Source organism: Amphibalanus amphitrite, unplaced genomic scaffold, assembly GCF_019059575.1.
Source record: "Amphibalanus amphitrite isolate SeventyFive unplaced genomic scaffold, NRLGWU_Aamphi_draft 000633F_arrow, whole genome shotgun sequence".
NCBI lineage: Eukaryota > Metazoa > Arthropoda > Thecostraca > Balanomorpha > Balanidae > Amphibalanus > Amphibalanus amphitrite.
The window spans coordinates 111,948-131,180 of NW_024882127.1; the positions used below are offsets into that span (position 1 = coordinate 111,948).

General features: G+C 47.6%; 1 protein-coding gene across 2 annotated transcripts in view; it reads left to right on the forward strand.

Annotated features, from left to right (window-relative positions):
* The window catches only part of LOC122363674 (A disintegrin and metalloproteinase with thrombospondin motifs 7-like), an 81,024-nt gene that overhangs the window by 33,075 nt on the left and 28,716 nt on the right, over nt 1-19,233 (forward strand). For both annotated transcript variants that reach the window (XR_006253405.1, XM_043333195.1), the window contains exons 3-11: nt 3,778-4,172; nt 6,267-6,435; nt 6,728-6,930; nt 7,188-7,280; nt 9,059-9,183; nt 10,733-10,879; nt 11,902-12,048; nt 17,904-17,964; nt 18,213-18,404. Coding sequence is in view for 1 of the 2 variants with exons in the window: in XM_043333195.1 (XP_043189130.1) it covers nt 3,778-4,172; nt 6,267-6,435; nt 6,728-6,930; nt 7,188-7,280; nt 9,059-9,183; nt 10,733-10,879; nt 11,902-12,048; nt 17,904-17,964; nt 18,213-18,404 (1,532 nt within the window). In the remaining variant the exon portion in view is untranslated. The remainder of the gene's footprint in view (nt 1-3,777; nt 4,173-6,266; nt 6,436-6,727; nt 6,931-7,187; nt 7,281-9,058; nt 9,184-10,732; nt 10,880-11,901; nt 12,049-17,903; nt 17,965-18,212; nt 18,405-19,233) is intronic.

Below are 19,233 nucleotides of genomic sequence, written 5' to 3' on the forward strand. Positions count from 1 at the left end.
GACACTCCCACCTTAACATTAGTTTTGAGTTGAGATAGCCAAATTGGTGGCCATGGCCTGCAAATACCGGTTTGGGCACTCACAATATCGAAAAATGCTTTAATTCGAAGATATGGAATTTCAAACTTGCAGTTTTCGGATTCTAAGGGGCTAATGCATTGGAATGCCCCCTTAGAATTTGTGACGTCAGCGGAGATCTAACGATTTTTAAATCTTAGACTAAAACCATCGTTAACACGTGGTGGTATACGCTGCTTTGCGCGCAACGTCTGCCGCACTTTAAGGCTGCCAAATTATTGCTTCCAAATAAAGTCGCTAGTAACAGGGGAGATCCCAAAAAGTAAACAAAAGTAAAAGCCTAATATCTTGAAAACCAGTGAATATTTTTCGGTGAAATTTTGTAGATATTCGTTTTCGCTCTTTCTGAACCAAGGGACATCACTTTCATGCCAATTCATTAACTTTTTTGAAGGTGGGAGGGTCCCTTTAATGAACGAGCCTAGTGTTCATACAGTCGCGATGGTCCGTCACTGATATTTGCAAATTTTGGAAAACATTGAAATTGTTGGGAAGAGTTGGCTAAAGAATTAGGAATGTCTGAGAAGATCCTTCTTAATGTAAGATTCATGTTATTGTAGCTCTATTAAAACCCTCCATTGGACCAGCTCGGTCGCCCGTCTCTGCGTAGACCTGCCTTCCATGTGCCAAAACCAGTCTCGTGGCTGTCCTACCTGGGCTGTGTGCACTGTTGCTCTGTGCACAACACTGCAGAGACGGTGCGCGGGCCAGACCGTGCCTCCGAGCTGCTCCAACGCCGGAAACGGTCCGCGAAAAGCAGCTGTAAACAGCACTGCTCGGGCCGGAAATATCGAGTTTGGGGCGGTCGGCAACCCTCCGTGCCACGACTCTGTTTGTGCACAGAGTGAGAAAGGTTAGCGGTGTTGGATTTTCGGAAATATAGTCGAGGCGGTTGTCTTGCTTTGATTGCCGGTGTAAGTGTTGAATTGAAATGGTCCTATAAATCTGAAACATCCTCGATTGGTCGGATGTAGTTTACATCTATGCCCTGCCTTCCTCCCCCGCTAGTTTTTTTTCCATTGCTGCAATGAACAATTAAAGCTTCTGTTAACTCGATTTCATCCTATTCTGTATTTCTAATTACGAGCGAGCGAGCGCAGCGAGCGAAGTGAGTCTTTTCCATATAACGGAAAAATCTCAGTATGAGCGGCCCGGCCCGGCCCGGCCTGTAACGCTTTTGAGAGGCTTATATCTCAGCAACCGCTGGACCGATTGGCCTGCGGTCTTTTTTGTTGGGTAGCCCCATCCCTTCTACCCCGTAATTGACTACTTTTGATACATCTCAGTGACCGTCGTGGCACGTGCCACGTGAAAAGTCAGGGGTGTTCAAGCTGTTTTGCAAAAGTAGTGATTTTTTGAGGCTCATATCTCAGCAGCCGCTTGGGCGATTGACTTGCGGTAATTTTTGTAGGGTAGCAGCATCCCTTCTACCCAAAATAGGATACTCTCGATGTATGTGGGTCACCCCCAGTGCACGTGCAAAATACAACAATAAGAGGTGCCAAATTTGTTCCCATTTCAGTAACTCGGTAATTACTGGGGCGATTTCCCTGAAACTTGGCATACAGGTAGGCACCCACCAGGCATTGCATTCCCATGTGTTGCGGTTAGGGTGCTACTGCACGTGCGCACGTGCAGGGGGCGTTTCCAGATCTCGAGAACGGCTGGGCCGATTGCGCTCAAATTTGGTACACGGTTGGGGACCAGTTTGTAGGGTGCCGTGCAAAAGTCATTTTGGACCCCGTTTGCACGTGCGCACGTGCAGAATGCCGCTTCCAGATCTCAGGAACGGCTGGGCCGATTGCGTTCAAATTTGGCACACCGCTAGCGACTGGTTTATTGTACGTCAGTTTTCAAAGTTATTGCCGTGAGTCAGGCATACTAAAATTTTCCCCCGTCCTTGCTCGCGATCTAAACCACTCTACGTCCATTATGATTCCAGTTGAGCACTATCTTTGACGTTTATTGGATCTTCTATGCATTCTTCTCTGCACGTAAAAAGTTTACTCATTTGATCACAAGTAACTATCAGTAACGACCAATTGCGTCGAAATGGAGGAGTTCCAGATACATCGAAGTATGTTGCTAAAGGCTCAGCATTTTAACCTTTTAGGTTCTTGCAGACTGCAGAGGCCTGGGTAAGGCCATAGAGAGGCCTTGCAGATGTCATCGTGGCCGTTTAAACATGCTACGATGACCGCAGAACTCTGTCACTACCTGAGACTGCGGTGATGCCAGCCGACTTACGAGGGTCTGCACGATTGTGTTGGAGAGGTCGTGGTTTTCCTTTAGGGACGGCCCCGGACAGTTACACTCACCCAGAGACCGACGGCAGCCAGCCTCTGACCGTCGGTACGGATCTTGGGGTGGGGTGGGTAAGAATGGCTGAACCTTGGGAATGGGATGGAATGTGATGGAATGGGACGGGATGGGATAGGAATTGGGAAATATGAAGTTTAACAATTTGATGACAGAGTAAACACGTAATAAATGTCATGCACTGGAACACTGTATATATTATCCAGCCTCAAAAATGAATGGAGCCGCTTTGTTCCCTGTTGAATAATAACAAGCTAAAGCGTAATGCGATATTGTGAGGAACAAAATAAATATTGTTTACAAATGCCTTCTTATTCTGACTACGAAAAATGAATGAAGTGAATCATCCATAGCCGACCGATCACAAGAAGTTACACGCTTGCAGTCATTCTGATTACATATCGTAAGGGCACTACCTCTGCTCGTAAACCTCTGCAAACGACAGCTGCTGATGACGTCATCGCACTCATGTAACGTCACTGTGCTTACACCAAACACCAATCATAGTGGTGGTCACACAGTCATGTGAGTTTGCCGATGCATGCTTCCTCGATGAGCAATTATTTGCCAGATGCTCGAGCTTGTTATTTGTGTTGATTCATCGTTCGATGAATTGAGCGCTGAGAGCAGACTGTCATCATACTCAAGCCACTGAGCAGTGTCAATGTCACGGGTAAACACTGCCAAGGTACACACCGTATATCCGTTTTATCTGCCATCTGTCATGTCATGACTAAACACACTTGGTAGTATGAAGCAGTAACGCCACGACGCGCCACCATACATGATAGTGTGGCCACACGACCCGTTTGCGTATTTAGTCTCCGTGTGTGAGTATAGTACTAGCGCTCTCTAGCTGTCGTCCTCTGCTATTTAGTGACGGCTAACCATAACAAGCCTGATAGCGTCGTAAACGGGCTCAAACTGCTGCGCACCGAGCGTATACATTGCCGCCTATAAATCAAACTGAGAGCCTCAACACAGTCAAGAGATAAAACTCCAAATTGCTGCTTAGTGGAATGGAAAGTAGAAAAAAAGAATTGAAAAAGAAAGTGTGGAAGTAAAAGCAACTATTCAAGCAGTTACGGAACAACATAATCCCGTTTTATTTTCCCTTCACATGAAATCCCAGTCCAGGCTCCGATGTAAAAACTAAAGGCCGATTTCTTCATAAAGGAGAAAATATGTTCCTGGCCATTATCTAAACCCTATTGTCTTAACTTTTATTCCCCTCAGATAAAATTTCTTTTCACTGGCATATATGATCACGCTATCATCAGCGCATTGTAGCACATACCTAATTATCATTATGCCTGTCTCTGTGTACGCCATTCTCACTCGTCACTACCCTGCCACTGTGTTTCTGTGTGCCGTTCTCAGGCAGGATGACCGCCACGTCAGCGGGGCCGTACCACATCACGTACCCGGAGCGGGTCCAGTACGACGGCTCCCACATCACGCACGACGTCAGTCAGACATATGACGTCGGTGACGCCGCCCCCGAGCCGTGGCGGGGGCGGGGGCGGCGCTGGCGGCGGGGACTGCGCCGCCGGGACCGCACGGCCCACTACCGGCTGCAGCTGAGCAGCGACGAGGAGGTGGTGCTGGACGTGAGACCCAACCGGCGCCTGATCGCGCCCGGCTTCGTGGTGGAGCGCCGCTCGGAGGCGGGCCGGCCGGGCCGGCTGGAGCGGCTGCGGCGCCACTGTCTGATGGAGGGACGGCTGCGCGGCCGGCCCAACTCGATGGTGGCCATCTCCGCCTGCCAGGGACTGGTGAGTACGGAGTGGTGCTATATCAGGGACGGGTGCGTGCGTGCGGAATGGGGACTGGTGTACGGACGGAACGGCGTTCTAACAGGGCAGTGCATGGTTGTAGTTGCGTACTGAGTAGTGTCCTGGTATACGTACGGACGGAATGCTGCCCTGACAGGGACTGGCACATGCGTACATAATGGTGTCCTGACAACGATGGGAACACACGGAATGGCAGAATAACAGGGGCAGGTACGCACGGAATGGCAGCCTTCCATGGATTGGTTTTAAGGAATGCCAGCCTTTCGGGGGACTCGTGCGCAGGAAATGGTGGCCCGCCAGGGCCTGTTGGCTGTTACGTACGGAGTACTGCTGGATTTTGGCTCGGTGTTGAAGGAAAATAAAACTTCAACCGCAAGCCTGATAATATGTGGCTATGAGGTCAAATTACCAGCCGGCCGTCTGCACGGCTGTCTGAGAATGGGATTCATGTCTGATAATAATGTGGAAATGCAAGAGCCCGTCAGGTTCTTTGACGTCACTAAACATATTAGCAGGTTATCTAGTCTACGGTCTTAAATTATATAACGTGGTTCCGAAGGTTGTGGCTTTGACTTCAGTTCTTTTCCACCATTTTTAAAATAGCTAGGTATGTGAAATATGAGTGACGAGCTCATATCTTTGTCATCCAGCTTCCTAAGGTGCATAGAAGGTACAGTCTACACTCTACAGCAGAAGTAATATGCGGTTTCAGTCATGGGTATGTTCTGCTTCTGAAGCTTGGGAACGATTAGCCAGACTACAGTGAAACTTTGAATGTAGCTTACGTGTATCGTCACCCTTGCAGCTTGAACTTTTTCTATTGACGTCTTCTTTTTCGATCACTCCGCATTAAAAATCGACAGTCAAAGCCATCCGTTGATATTGGTAAAACGGCACATTAATTACTTTAGCGGTGGGCTGTACATAGCTAAACAGGGACCTAATGTGCTTGGATAGCATTTCTGCTTGCCTTGTTTGAAAACTCTCAATTACGTCAAGATATTTTAACTAGAGATGTCAATCGGATACCAACTTTTTGGTATACCGATACCAAACCGATACCAACTTGGTATTTGGTATTTCAAGGCGAGTGCATTTGGTATTTTGTTGGTATTATGAATCCTCACTAACGTAAAAGAGGCTGAGGATTTGGTAAAAAGTTGGTATTTTCCTCATTTTCCAAAGTCGGTTTGGTTTCTTTATTTTTCCATGGATATTGTTGGTATTTGGTTTGGTATCGGTATCACGATTTTCCGTAAGTGACATCACTAATTTTAACGTAGTGCTGGCTGCCTTTTTCTCAGATGTTGCGATTGCCATGTTACGTTTTTATAACTATTCAAAGGGCGTAGTCTGACTGCTCAATATCAACCTGATACTCATACAGTCTATATGAACTACACTTGTCTATGAGAAGAGTTATGATCGCACTTTGCCAAGTCATCCATGTTCATATGAGATCGCCGCCCACCTCTGATTCATTCGGCGTGATCGATGTTTTTTATGCATCCTTTCTGCCGCGGAACACCCGGCCGCTCGGCGGCGCTTGCCGTGCCGCGTGGCCACCGGTGGGGTAGGTCACGCGCTTCCCCGGTCCCTCTAACTGGGTTCGTCGGCTGGTCAGGGCTGCCAGCTGGCTCGACTCCAACTGGCAACCGGTGGACGTGGGGGCGTGAGCCGCCCGCCGGCGAATGTTGACTGATGAAAATCAGTGGGTTGTTATCACTCAGAGACCACGTCTGTAACGTGTTGATCCGTGTAACTGACACGGACAATTAGCGAAGCGGTGAGGGATATCGAACCGACGCTTGCACAGGCAACTGGCGATAAAGTAGTTTGGCTGTGAATCTTTGAATATTGTCAAATAACGTATTCAGGTTTCATAGTGATCCAGGTTGAACTCTTGCATTTATTGAATTGCAGCAGGTGACACTTCAAATTGTTATTGCCTGGTGATATTTTTCAACAGATCTCTGTAGACCCAAAGGAATATCAACACCCATGTCCTTACAGAACCGTGCGTTTGCCGTTGGCAGCCGTTTCACTAGCTCTACCATTCCTGCTCTGTTCCAGCTGGGCTACATTCACACGGAGGACCAGCAGTACATTGTAGAGCCGGTCAGGGGTGAGGACGCACCCCGGGACGGCCCGAGGCCCCATCTAGTCTACCGGCGCCACGCACCCGGCACCGGACCGAACGGGGGCGCATCGGAGCGGGGAACCGGCACCTGCCGGACCGCTGGTGAGTGAGAGGAATATGCTCTCTCTCGATGATCGAAAACATGCAGTGAGAGTTGCCGTACATCATTTTAAAAGCTATATCCAGAAACGTCATGGCTTATAAACAGGTACTGTGGCTGAACGGGACTCGTAGGCATCCCTTTTTAACCGTACATCTTGACAGTTGCTTTCATCTTTATAGGGGCTTCACTCAGTGATATTCCCTTCAGACCTACAACTTGGTGACGTCTGCGCTATCCTGCCCTGTCTGGCGGCGCGATTGTGCTGCCACCTACCCCGTGCCCTGTCCCCAGGTTCGCGGTCGGGCCGCGGAAACTGGACGGCCTCGGAGCGGGCCTGGAGCCGGGCCCGGCGGTCAGAGGCGGCCAGGGTTCGCCGGCGGCGTTCCGTCAGCTTCGAGCGCAACGTCGAGACGCTGATCGTCGCCGATCCCGACGTTGTGCAGTTCTACGCGGCGGATAACCTGGAGGCGTATCTTCTTACTGTTATGAATGGGGTAAGACATGACGTGAAAACGTTTCAGGGGACTTTGAGCGTCGGTGTACAGTATGCTAAAATGATCGATCTCTTTGCTCTGACAACAATAAGCACGTAGAGACCCATTTGGCAATGCTTAGCGTTTGACCGTTTTTTTACGGGTGCGGTTTTGTAAAAGTTTGTTACAATTTGCATCGTTTTAGAGCATTTCTGAGTCACATTTTCGAGCAAGCAGTGGTGGCCGGCTGCACTGACAGTGTCTGCTCCTCCCGCCAGGTAGCGCAGCTGTATCATGATGCCAGCATCGGTAACGCCATCAACGTGATTCTGGTGCGCATCATGGTTCTGGAGGCGCCCGAGGATAGCGATGTAAGTCGACGCACAACGCAACATAAGCGTCAGCTCATCGATATCAAAATGGAAAAAACGTCAACACAGCCCAAATACCGGGCTTCAAATGGCAACAGCGAGCAGTCCGAGCCAAGCAGCATTTACGGATGCAACGTAAAGCAAATAGTTTCTACTCCGCCCTCATCGCCCCGTGAAACACAGATACGGTCGTTCCACTGGGATGATGCCCCAAATCCCGGCCGACTCTTTACATGGGTTGGATAATATACGCCTGATTTAAGGTTATCTCCTAGCATCTGCCCACCTTCTCGAAATGTGTTGGTCACAGAGTTCAATTACCGGCGCTGATTTGTTTCAGTTCTCATTTTATATTTTGGTTAGAACGATTCACCTCCTTGTTTTGGAAGCTGACACTAATGTAAACAAAGTAAGGAAGGCATATAGATCCGTCATCCGATAACAATAATGCCATGTTAAAACATTATTTTCTATCGACATTTGCTCATTGGCTTACACATGAGGTTGCTATTTTTCGAAGTTTTTTAGCTCAGCAATCAAATTCCTTTTTCATTTCTTCGAACTGTGAATTATGTGCTACAATTGTCCATACACCAATTTCCCAACTTTACTCACACTTGTTTCGGATTTCGTTACTTTATGCCGTTAAACATATCTTCTATCATCGCATTGGAATTTCGCAGGTGCCCTCCGATCTGTTAATATGTCACCGATCGCTAACATCACCGATCGCTGCCACGCTCAAAAGTCCATGGTTAGTTCTTTGTTTGTTTTTGTTTTGTTGGGTTAGGCCCTTTCGGTCCATTAAGACCATTTCAGAGCCGGGAGGATGATAGGATATAGGGGGAGACATTGGTCTGGGCAGGCACCCTAGTGAGTCGCCGGGGCTGAGCCCGTCCAGAGGACAGGCCACCCAGCCCCAAGGCACTCGCTACACCCGGCTACGGGGTGCGCTCCCTCGGGAGTAGCGGTGCCGCTCCAAGGGAGCAGCCCGCATGAGATAAAGTTGCCTGTCCAGCCCGGAGGGGGTTGCGGCGTGGAGGAGAAGGATTTCAGTATCCTGAGGATAGAAGCACGGAACGGTGTGATGGTTAGTTCAGTGCCAAATGAAACTCCAATCACTGGAAAGTCAATCTCATTGGACGTTTCACTAGCTTTATTTGGAGCAAATCCCACACTAGAACTTCTTTATTTAGCTCAGCCAGACGCTGTCAAAGGCCAAAGAATCGGACTGCCAGACATGCTTGAATGAATGGGAGAGGATGCTCGTATTTATGTTGGCTGGTCTTCACAAGTGATTTATAGTTACACCGCAACGTCTGACTTTTCGCAACCCAGGATAGATGAAGTCGACACCAACGCTTTAGACGATCTGATTTTATCAATGCATGTCTGACCTTTTTACGCATCATTAACTCTTTGAGACATGGATGGAGGAATGTGCCAAGCTGTGGGGGGGGGGGGGGGGAAGCAAATCCGCCGCCGCCGTAGCGGTGACCTTGACCTCCGCCGTCTGTTGCGGCTCCAAAGCCAAGCCGGCGTGGAGTTTGGGGAGCTCGGGCACCCCCATTCCAGCACAATACTCCACCTATGCTTTTGAGACATGAAACAACATAAAGTACATACATTTGCATGAAAACTTGCTGCATTAATTTGCATCAAATGAGAATATCCTGTTCTAGAATATAGGCACTACCTTATCTGTATTCAAGTAGTTGCGATCAAACAGTGCGTGTCAGGTGGTATTATAGCTTTAACTAAAGATATCCCCTTTTCAGTTATACTTTAACATCAGCGGCGACGGTGACAGTGCGCTAAAGAGCTTCTGCAACTGGCAAACCGCTATGAACCCTTCAAACGAGAGTCACCCAAACCACCACGACGTGGCCGTGCTTCTCACCAGGTGAGCTGATTTTACCGGGTAAGATTGTAGTCGTACTTCTCACCACGTGAGCTGGAATCTACTGGCTGTGAGTCTAGCTAACCGACCATCTACATTCTACACCAACAAATACTCTCCCCTTTACGATAGCTTGTCTTCCTATGGGCCACGTCAATTGCAGCACAGCAGTGTCAATGGCTGTTTGATGAATTCCCTAAATTGATTGAGTAGTGTCAGCAATCGACAAAGATCGGGTTGTAGTCCTAAATCGATGGATTAAGTTTGAAATGCAGGCCCAGTGCCTTGAGGAGGTGCCCCGGCAGGGAAAACCCAGCCTTTTGATAACTTCATGATTGGTCCGGATTAAATGGTTCACCATCTGAGTGATAGCTGATTGCCACATACTTACGGATCACCGGCATTAACCTAGCTTTGATTTCGTGAAAGTTAAAGCAAATGCAAACGAAGGATATGCTGAGCCGCTCGCGCCTCCCCTGCATTCTGCCATCTGATAGCGATAGGGAGACGCCTAATTGTATGCTGTGCCGCATGACATCTACATACATACTTATATCTCGGTTAATAGATGGCGCTAGCAGCCAATGACTGAATGCATGCTGTGCCGCAATGCATCTGACGGGCTGATACTTATATCGCGGCTAATAGATGGCGCTAGTAAGTAGTGCCTGGATATATGCTGTGCCGCAATACATCCAAGTGCGCTCAACAGACGGCCGCTCTCGACATGCGCCAGAACGGGCGCTCAACCTTCCGACGCTTACTTGGCTCCTTATTTGAATACATGGTTTGGCTACGTTATCAGCATTTCGAGCCATCGATGCTTGTGACTGTGCACTTTACCTATAGGGTATTCCTTCAGTTACAGGATTGAATCCAAATGGAATTATTTCGAAGAGTCACGTGTTGTGAGGCGTCATTGGTTGTGTTGTACTTTCGGACTAAGGTCGGACTAAGCTGGAATGTACCGACCAATGACAGCCCAATTTCAAAAGCTTCAAATTGACTGATTCTCAATGACTATAGCCAGCGGATAAAAATAATAAAATTGCGACGCGACCGATCTGCTGGATTTCTCACCAATCTGCTTGAGCAGCTCATATCGGCTGTCTAGACAGATTCATCTATTACATTTCCTCGAAGATTAGATTACAATATTTCAGCCGACTCTAAATAATACTCGAGGGAAGGAATCTCGCTGGTAGATATATCAGAGCAATCCTGATATAGATAGCACTTCCTGAATTGAGCCGATAACTTTGAAGCGTAAGAAACGTGTACGCAGTACGCACCGTTAACAAACTGTACAGGTAGTTTTGTCTCCACTATGACTATTATAATACGGACTGCCTTAGACTTAGTGCGTGCACAAATGACAAAAGCGTAGTAAAGAAATGTATGTGTTTCATCGTTATGTAAATACCCACCTTATTTGTGTATTTTATTTCACTATTAGCTGCATCTTGTCTTTATCAGGACTGTTCTAACACGACGCTCGTCTACAAAGGCCGATCATTTATTCGCTCTAACATCTCACTACTGTCGTCTTCAGGCGCAACATCTGCAGTGGGAACCAGACCTGCAACACGCTCGGCATGGCTGAGGTCTCGGGGATGTGTCAGCCATCGCGCAGCTGCAACATCAACCAGGACACGGGTCTCTCTGTCTCCTACACCATCGCCCATGAGCTGGGACACAAGTGAGTGAGCCCGGTCGGAAAATTCTGCCGCTGGTCACAGAGTGATGTGACGGGGGAGCTGTGTGGTTGAACTGCAGGGGAAGTTCTACTTATGTATTGTGAAGTCAGTCATCAGGGCTCGGATATTCATGCTGAGGAGGTATTCGATATGCAGTGTAATGTAGCGTGCATGGTTGAATCAACTCTGGCTACGCTCCGATGCCGCCAAAGTTTGCCGTTTCCCATGCCATGGGTCACCGCAGCGCGCAGTCGTGTAATTTGCTTCAATATGACCCGATTACGAACCGTTCAAACATGATCACTGGATCCGCATTTCCCGGAATCGTGACATTCATTTCTACTTATATCGGGTAAACTGTTTGACTAGGCATGTTTTGTGTGGGTCTGCCGCCCACTTTTGGACCATCACTCGCCACCCTTGACGTCATTTTCCCTGTGGGCTTTGTCGCAGTTCTTGTAAGAGCTGTGGTATTAACAAACGCACGCGGGTGTGGCATTGTATTATCGATTCCGGGCTCCAGGTTCACACAGCGTAAATTTCGCTGGCCTATAGATAGAGTGGTAGCATCAGGAGCCGAGGCTAATTGGCTCGGGTCACGTTTTAACGATCCCCGCAAAGGTACAGATGGTATTCTGATGTTGGGTTTGTTCGACGATTAGTCTTTGTTCTCAACAGGCCATTCACAACGTTTTCTAGGCGTCTGACAGCGCTGAACTTTCCGCGAAATGGATGTCGTTCCACTTTTGGCGTGTTAATAGTCGTATTGGTCTGTTTGAACTTGCCAGCTCTAGACCCACTTTCTTGAAAATGTATCGACACCGTCCTTTGTTTGCCGGTATGTTCTCTAGTGGCGCCATTGACTTTTGCTTCATACCAGGCGAATGCTTGGCTGAGCGGGAATGGTAACAATAGTTTTATCATTAGCACACTATACCAGCCTGGGGACATAAACATGCCTATAGATGTCCCTTTATGTGAGCAGTTGATCACCAGCCAGCCCTGGCCTCTCGCTGCCCGGCAGTTTCGGAATGTACCACGACGGGCCCGGGAACGGCTGCGACCAGCAGAACGGTCACCGGAAGCACGTCATGTCACCGAATCTGGTCAATGACGTCACACCAGTGGTGTGGTCTCGCTGCTCGCGCAGAGAGATCACCAAGTTTCTCGAGTGAGTAACTTATTGGTGCAGGTCAGTGTCTCCAGGTCTCCAGTGTTTTCAATGAGATCATTATCATGAGATCATGAGACCATGAAAACCACGTAAGGTCAACTCACAACTGCGCATGGTAAATTTGTTTATGAAGGAGGCTGTTGTTTTCCGGTCATTCTGTTTTTTATCTTTTTTATCTTTCCTATGCATTATTTACGCCTACACTGCGTTACTACGGTAACCAATCACAAACACTTCTCTGAAAAGAGTCCACGCATCGCATCGCCGTTATCTTGTTAGGGTCCTGTTTATATCATCAAAGCAACAACGCACGGAGGAAAGACAAGAAAAGAAGACACAAAGACAAAACATTGGTCTGTGCTAATACAATATGTTAATTACACTGGAATTTCCATTAGAACTTGGACTGGACCTAGACACCAAAAAGAAATATTGGAGGGCATGGGCGAGTACCTCCGTGTCTAAGCTCGTGGGAGCGTTATCTGTGCCCCATAAGAGAACACCAGACAAATTAATTTTAATGGCATTGCATCCTCGTCTCGATCACGACTTTTACGCCTCTTCCAACATCCCGGAGACGCTTGGCGATGAAACATATTTTCCACAGTAAACCTGATAAAAGGCATAAGAAGCCTTGCTTAGGCCTTTCATTGCTACATTTTAGGAAATGCGCTCGTTGTTTTTTAAAACAACGTACAAACATCATAAATTTTAAAATTAAGTCGCTTATATAACTACTGCTATATTGTTCGAAGCTGCTGCTTCCAGGAATTGTTTCCTTGCACGGTGCGAGTAACATTATCCTAATGAGTTGCGGATCCTTATCCAATAGGTCTGGTGGTTTGCGATCCCATTTTCTGCGAATTCCGTCCCGTACATTTGCCCGCGCAGCCATATGAAGGCTCTGACTGGCTGTATGCTCTGCTGCTCTAATAGCCCGGCGCGCTGTCGCGAGGACGCGACGCCCGGCGACGGATGAAATGTTAATGAACACCGCTGATGGAGGCTCAAGGCTGTGAATTTAACGCTACAGTGACGCTACGTCTGATAAGAGCATCAGAAGAACATACAGGATGCAGGCTCACGCGCGGCTAGACTGCATCTTGATTAGTTTTGAGAGCACTCGTCGATGTCCAGATTAGGAATGGATCTAACAGAGGACATCACAGTGTCAGACGATCATCGTCTTGGGCTCATCGTTGAGTGATGGGTGACTTGAAACCGATTCACTGTAGCAGAGAATTTGCAGCTACCTATTGAAGAAGCTGGTCAATATCCAGACTGGATATATGCGTGATTCCTAGGAATGGATGAGGTATCTGATACCACGCACCTTGACCTGATCCAAATAAAAACTAATGTTCCTTGCAAGCTGATCTTGATTTTAAAACTAATTTGCCTAATATGCCAAGGTCATGCGTTTCCTAGAATATTTATACCCTTATTTGCACTGGAGCGATGAAGCGAGGTTGCTCGCACAGGCGCTGACCCGCCCGTCAAAGGTTACGTATGCATGTGTCATCCGAACCATTAACACGCAATATACGCGGTTGTTATTCGGCCAACGGCGTAAAACCCATCAACATAATTCACCAGCGGATACATCTCTTTGAACAACTAAAACAAGGTTTGTAGATGCGTGGCACTGTGTAAATTGTAAGAAAAACGAACAGAGCATTGGGCACGCTAATGCGATCATTCCAAACGGGCAAGCGTGGTAGATAACTGCGTGAGTGTAACCAGAAGGCGTTGATGGCAGCGTACTGTGCAAACGTGCGTTCGATACAGTGGTATGGGGCGGTGCCGTGGAGACCCATATGAAACGAGAAGAACGTGTGCAACATAAATATCTCATGTGGCTGGCAGCTGGATGTGAACCAGTGGCACCGCTCGAATATGATGCATTGCTCTCTCATTTCGGAATGCCTTCTGTAGCGGCGTGGCGAGAGCACCACGATATCATGTTTATTCGCAACGTTCATTGTCAGGCAGTAGACTTACCGTATCTGCTGTAAAGGCTTCCTCTCGCTGTTCCTCCTCGCCCGCTTCGTAATAGGATGCTCTTTCATGTCCCACGTGCTCGAGTCAATACTGTGCTAATCAATCCGTTCTTCCGCATGCCGAAACTGTGCAACGCATTTTTTGGACAAAAAAAAAAATCGTCATACTGACGTGTGGCATCACAGTAGTAAGATTTTTAAGAATCATGTGATCTCCTACTTACCTAAGTGAGCGACATGTGGAGTGACAGGTGAGCGAGGTGAAATGTGTGTGATTCTGTTTTTGTTTAATTAATTTTTGTATAATAATTAATTTTACTTAACTGACTTCGTCTGTAATTGGGCCACGGCTGCCCGTTGATGATATTCTGAATAAAATAAATGAAATAAATTAAATTAATAACATAAATGGCTCGCGATTTCTGCTGAGGCTTGGACCGTTATACATAAAACATGTTTTATTTGTGCTGGAAACCGGCGTGTCTGTTATCAAATTAGCGCATTTACTTTAGGTATAACGCTGGGATTGAGTAGCCGGCTGGCACGTGTCGGAGCCCCAGTCATTTCTGCGTTCCGTGGAACCGGGGCCCACCATCCCTTGACAATATTCACATAATATTCTCATCGCCGTCAGCCGGCCGGCGCCTGACGTCCCCGTAGGATGCCCAGCTATCTGATATAGAGTTTATTAAGGCGGCTCGCAGACCGTCTCTGCCCGCGCCGCATCCGGGCCAGTTCTGCGAACGCCAAGTCCCGTCGTGGCGGCATTGTGGGTCCAAACTACTATACCATTCGCTCGGCGGTGGATGAATTGAAAATTGAAATGGTACCGGAAGTAATAAATGAGATGGTTTGAGTGTCATGCCGAACATCTTCCGTGATTGGTGTTTGGTTCTGTCCCTGATCGATATCGTGACTTATTATCGGCGACTGTTGTGATGTTCAGAACTATTTGGTGTCTTCTTTTACCCTCATCACATTTTGGAAACAGCTCGAAATTACGTCTCGGCATTGATGGTACAGGAAAATAGAACCAAAGATGGAGAAGGTGGCTTGTGAGCCGAAAGTTCCTGGTTTTTATATTCTGAAATTCTTTGTTTGTCATGAGAGTAAGGGAGATTTAGTAATATTATATATCATGTCTATCAAAATAGTGCTGAAAACAATGCAGCTAATGTATTTCCCCTATTAAATAAAGTCTGTGCAAGCTGATGCCATCATCAAATGTTCGATAATGGGGTCGATTTATCTGGTGCTGCAAAAACGCCTATTCATCTTTCTGCATCGATCGAATCGAGTCCCAATTTTTGTCTCATAATTTGTTACAGCGTTCATTCTTTCGTTGATGGATACAGCTCATCTTTTTAGAAGTGGAGATGCAGCAATAAAAGTTAATAAGGCACAGCGGATTTGGTGCTGGATATGTCATTTTTTTTTGTAATATTTTGCAAACAGCCTTGTTTGAACCCATGACTCACTCAGTTCTGCCTGCCGACATCGGATTCCCGAGCCAGCAGATCGATTCATTGTGATCCGCTCGTCGCTCGGTGGCATGGATCAATCCCGATTGATATTTCCGCGCCAGTGTTTGGCGACTTGTAACTTGGACGACTTTATCTTACTGTCCGCCCTGTAAACTTTTCGTCCACCACTGAGCCATGCTGGTTCCGCGAATGGACCATTTACCGCTGGACGTCGACTATGACGTGAAACTTTGTCCGACTGGACATCTGACCGCGACGTAACAAAGCTCTCCATACGACCGGCGGGCCGCTGACGATCGGCAGTCAATGTCAGAAGGTCACCCGGCGGCCATCGCTGAGTTTCTGGCTGTTTATGGATGCCCCGGTATCTTGAGTTAACGGGAAATATTTCCTGCATATCTCTGCACATAAAGAACGTATCCAGATATGCGGCTGTGGCTGACCCCGAAGCATTCCCATCAATTTCAGCTTTCCGCCGTGATTTGATTTTGAACGCGTCATTCGTACGTTAGCTGGTCAGCATTGGAAGGTTTTACTCAATGACATTTTGAGCTGTGACCCCGTACAAATCCCGCATCGGTCCTGGTCAGCGTTTGATCAAAGGGTCGAGCACTCGCCCGGGTCGCGGTCAGCAATGATGAGCCGTCGTTCTACAGAGGTTTCTCCGAAGGAACGCACCGCACTGAAAACTTTTTTACCATTTCCTGAAGGGTAAACCCGCCATAGCATGGTAGCTTGACACACAGACGTTTTTTACCACCTTCCAGATGGTAAATTTTACTCTTTCATGAAGAGTAAACTCGCCAGGGAGGGGTAACATGATACACAGACGTTTTTTTACCATCTTCTGAATGGTAAACTCTTTTGATTTACTCTTGTCTAGAGTGTAACATTTTTTGGGTTACACTCTTTGAAAGGGTAAATCTTTAACGGAACCCTTTTTTAGGGAGTAACGCATCATCTACTCTGTGCTTTACCCTCCTACAGAGAGTATATTCTTATGGCCTACCCTTTGTCACATGGTAATGTTTACTCTTTCCTTTAGTGTAAACCCCCCAGAGGATGGTAACAGACCCACAGACGCTTCCTTCAGAAGCTTCACGAAGCTTCTGTTAACCGGAGCTCACCAACTAAAAAAAAAAATGTTTCAAGAGCAACAATGTAGGTATATTTGGCTTCCGTACAAACAATACGAGGGGCACACCAACCATGAACATTGTGAGACTCTTCACTTATTCATACAAATTTATAGAAAGCGTTCAGCAATGCACAAGCGGTAAATAAACACGGCACGATACAACTTGAATGCAATTTGAATATGAATACAAGACATTCAGCGCCCTCATATTGGATTAGGCAGAGCGCACAATATTTGAAGTGAGCGACGGCGTTCCTGGGTGGTCGCCCGTCTGCGTGAGATAATGAGACTGGATCACTACAGTGCAAGGCTTTTTCAAAGTCACCAACAAAATGCATAAACTTGTAGCATCACAACAAAATTAATGTACGTACTCACAACACTAGGCCACGTGGCCGTGCACGGGGTCCTGTTAACCAGGTCAAATTAGCACCACTCAACGGCACGCAATGCTCTAGCACATCGGTACTTACAATAAAATGTCCACAGAGGCTCTATAGGCGATGAACAACACACAAGCACAATCACCAACGGCCACGCCGCGCGGCACCGACACTGCTCACATCCGCTCTCGGAGACCAACGGCCGAAAACTGACAGATGCGCGCGGCCTTCAAACCGCAAACGGCCGATCTCGTTTCTGATTGGCTGATTGTTTCCATTTCAAATATCATCTTCACGAGGGTAAACAAGATCCACGCATGAAACGACTATCTGTACCCGAGTCACGATACCCAGGAGGAAAGAGTTTTCGTGATGTTCTGGATCGCGAGAGTAATATTGATATTTACATGGTAATAATACTCTCCGCTGGCGAATAAGTTCATATTAACCACGTACCGTTACTATGCACATAATGGTAGCAGCGAGTTACCCTTTCAATATACTATTATCTTGCGGGTTTGATGAAAATGAACTCTCCAGGAGGTAGTAAAAAAGTTTTGAGTGCGGTATTGGATGCCCGCGGCACCGGCCCCTCCCCTCCCCACCCCTCTGCCCTCTCCCTTTCCCCTGGTCATCCCTCCGAACACAGACGGGGATGCTGCCATCGCCACCCGGAGCCCCGCTCGTTTGCCGCATATTGGTCGTTCCCGAACAGAACAATGACCGTATTGCACACCGCTGATGATACATTGTTTCCCCGGGTCGGGGAAGGGGCGAAGCTGAAGAGCCAGATCTAGCTAACCCACACCACGGTCGTGAATGTTAAACTATATCACCCCTATTTCAGCCGTGACTGGGGACATTGTCTGAACGACTCGCCAACAGGTCCGGAGTACAGCTACCCTCAGGTAAACTGCAGCGCGGACAGGCTGCGGGCGCTAATAACTTCAAACGTAAACAATGCCGTTTGGCTGGAGAGCAACTATACTTTTGTTATATCGACAGTTCTGGATTACATGTGCCGATGATCAGTGACATGATCTAAATGTGCCTATAGAGGAACGAAAAGCAACCATAAGCCCACTTTTCATGACATTGTGCCCCTGGCCATTTTCTGCTTCTCTCTAACCCTGTCCCCCGGCCGCCCGCCCGCTAGGAGCCGCCGGGGATGCTGTATGACGCAGACCACCAGTGTAAGCTGCTGTACGGACCTGCCGCCTCTCACTGTCAAATGGGGAACGTCTGTGAGACGCTCTGGTGCAGCGTGGACGGCCGCTGTGTCACCAAACTGGAGCCAGCTGCCGAGGGCACCAGCTGCACCAGCCCAGAGGCACCAGACGCCGTCACGGTTAGTGGAGAGCACAGCGGGGAGGGGTCTGAGGAGGCGGCTTGATGATTGATCTCACTGGTGGTAGGGAAGTGAGTGGTTATTCAACAGGTTCCTGGTGCGATAGGACAATTGGACACCTCTCAATATAAGCCAACGACGGCGGCTTGGTTTCGATCGAGATCTGCGAGCAATTTTTATTCGACATAAGCTCTATGACACGCCTTGTAGGAAACAAGAGTTTAATGCTAAAATCGACCACTAATTAAATCCCCACCAATAAACTGCTCTATAGGCAATGCCCCTGTGTCTTATGATGCGTTTTAGTGAAGCAGTGGTGATGCTTTATGCGACTCTGTTTTCACAGTCATTTTGCGGATAATGTGCAACGGTGAACTAGTTATGTGAACTATTGAAATCCAGCGGAATCTATGAACGCTCATCTGGCTCTAATTGCATTTTAATGGGATTTACCAGAACACTATAGCGAACGGATCCGGGAGCGTTGAGCCCTGAAATAGTGTAGTCATCAACTTACCATTTCGTAGCAAAACCCTGCTACTCCACCGTGTTTGTAGTTGCCCGACAAGGGAAGGGGGCAGTTTGAATTTAGGCATGACAGATGCACGAAATGTATTGATCAAAGGGTATTTATGAAATATATTGTCTTGATTGTAACGTCTTTTGCAATGCCTGTTTTGACTTTTGTAATGCCACTTTCTGAGACTTCCTCTGCTGCATTCGACACACTTTTAATTTTGAGTATTGAAATCATATCACTTGCAGAGCGAATTTCTGAGATCAGAGGATTTGACGGTACCGTGTAGAAATCAAATGCGTTTCATCTTTA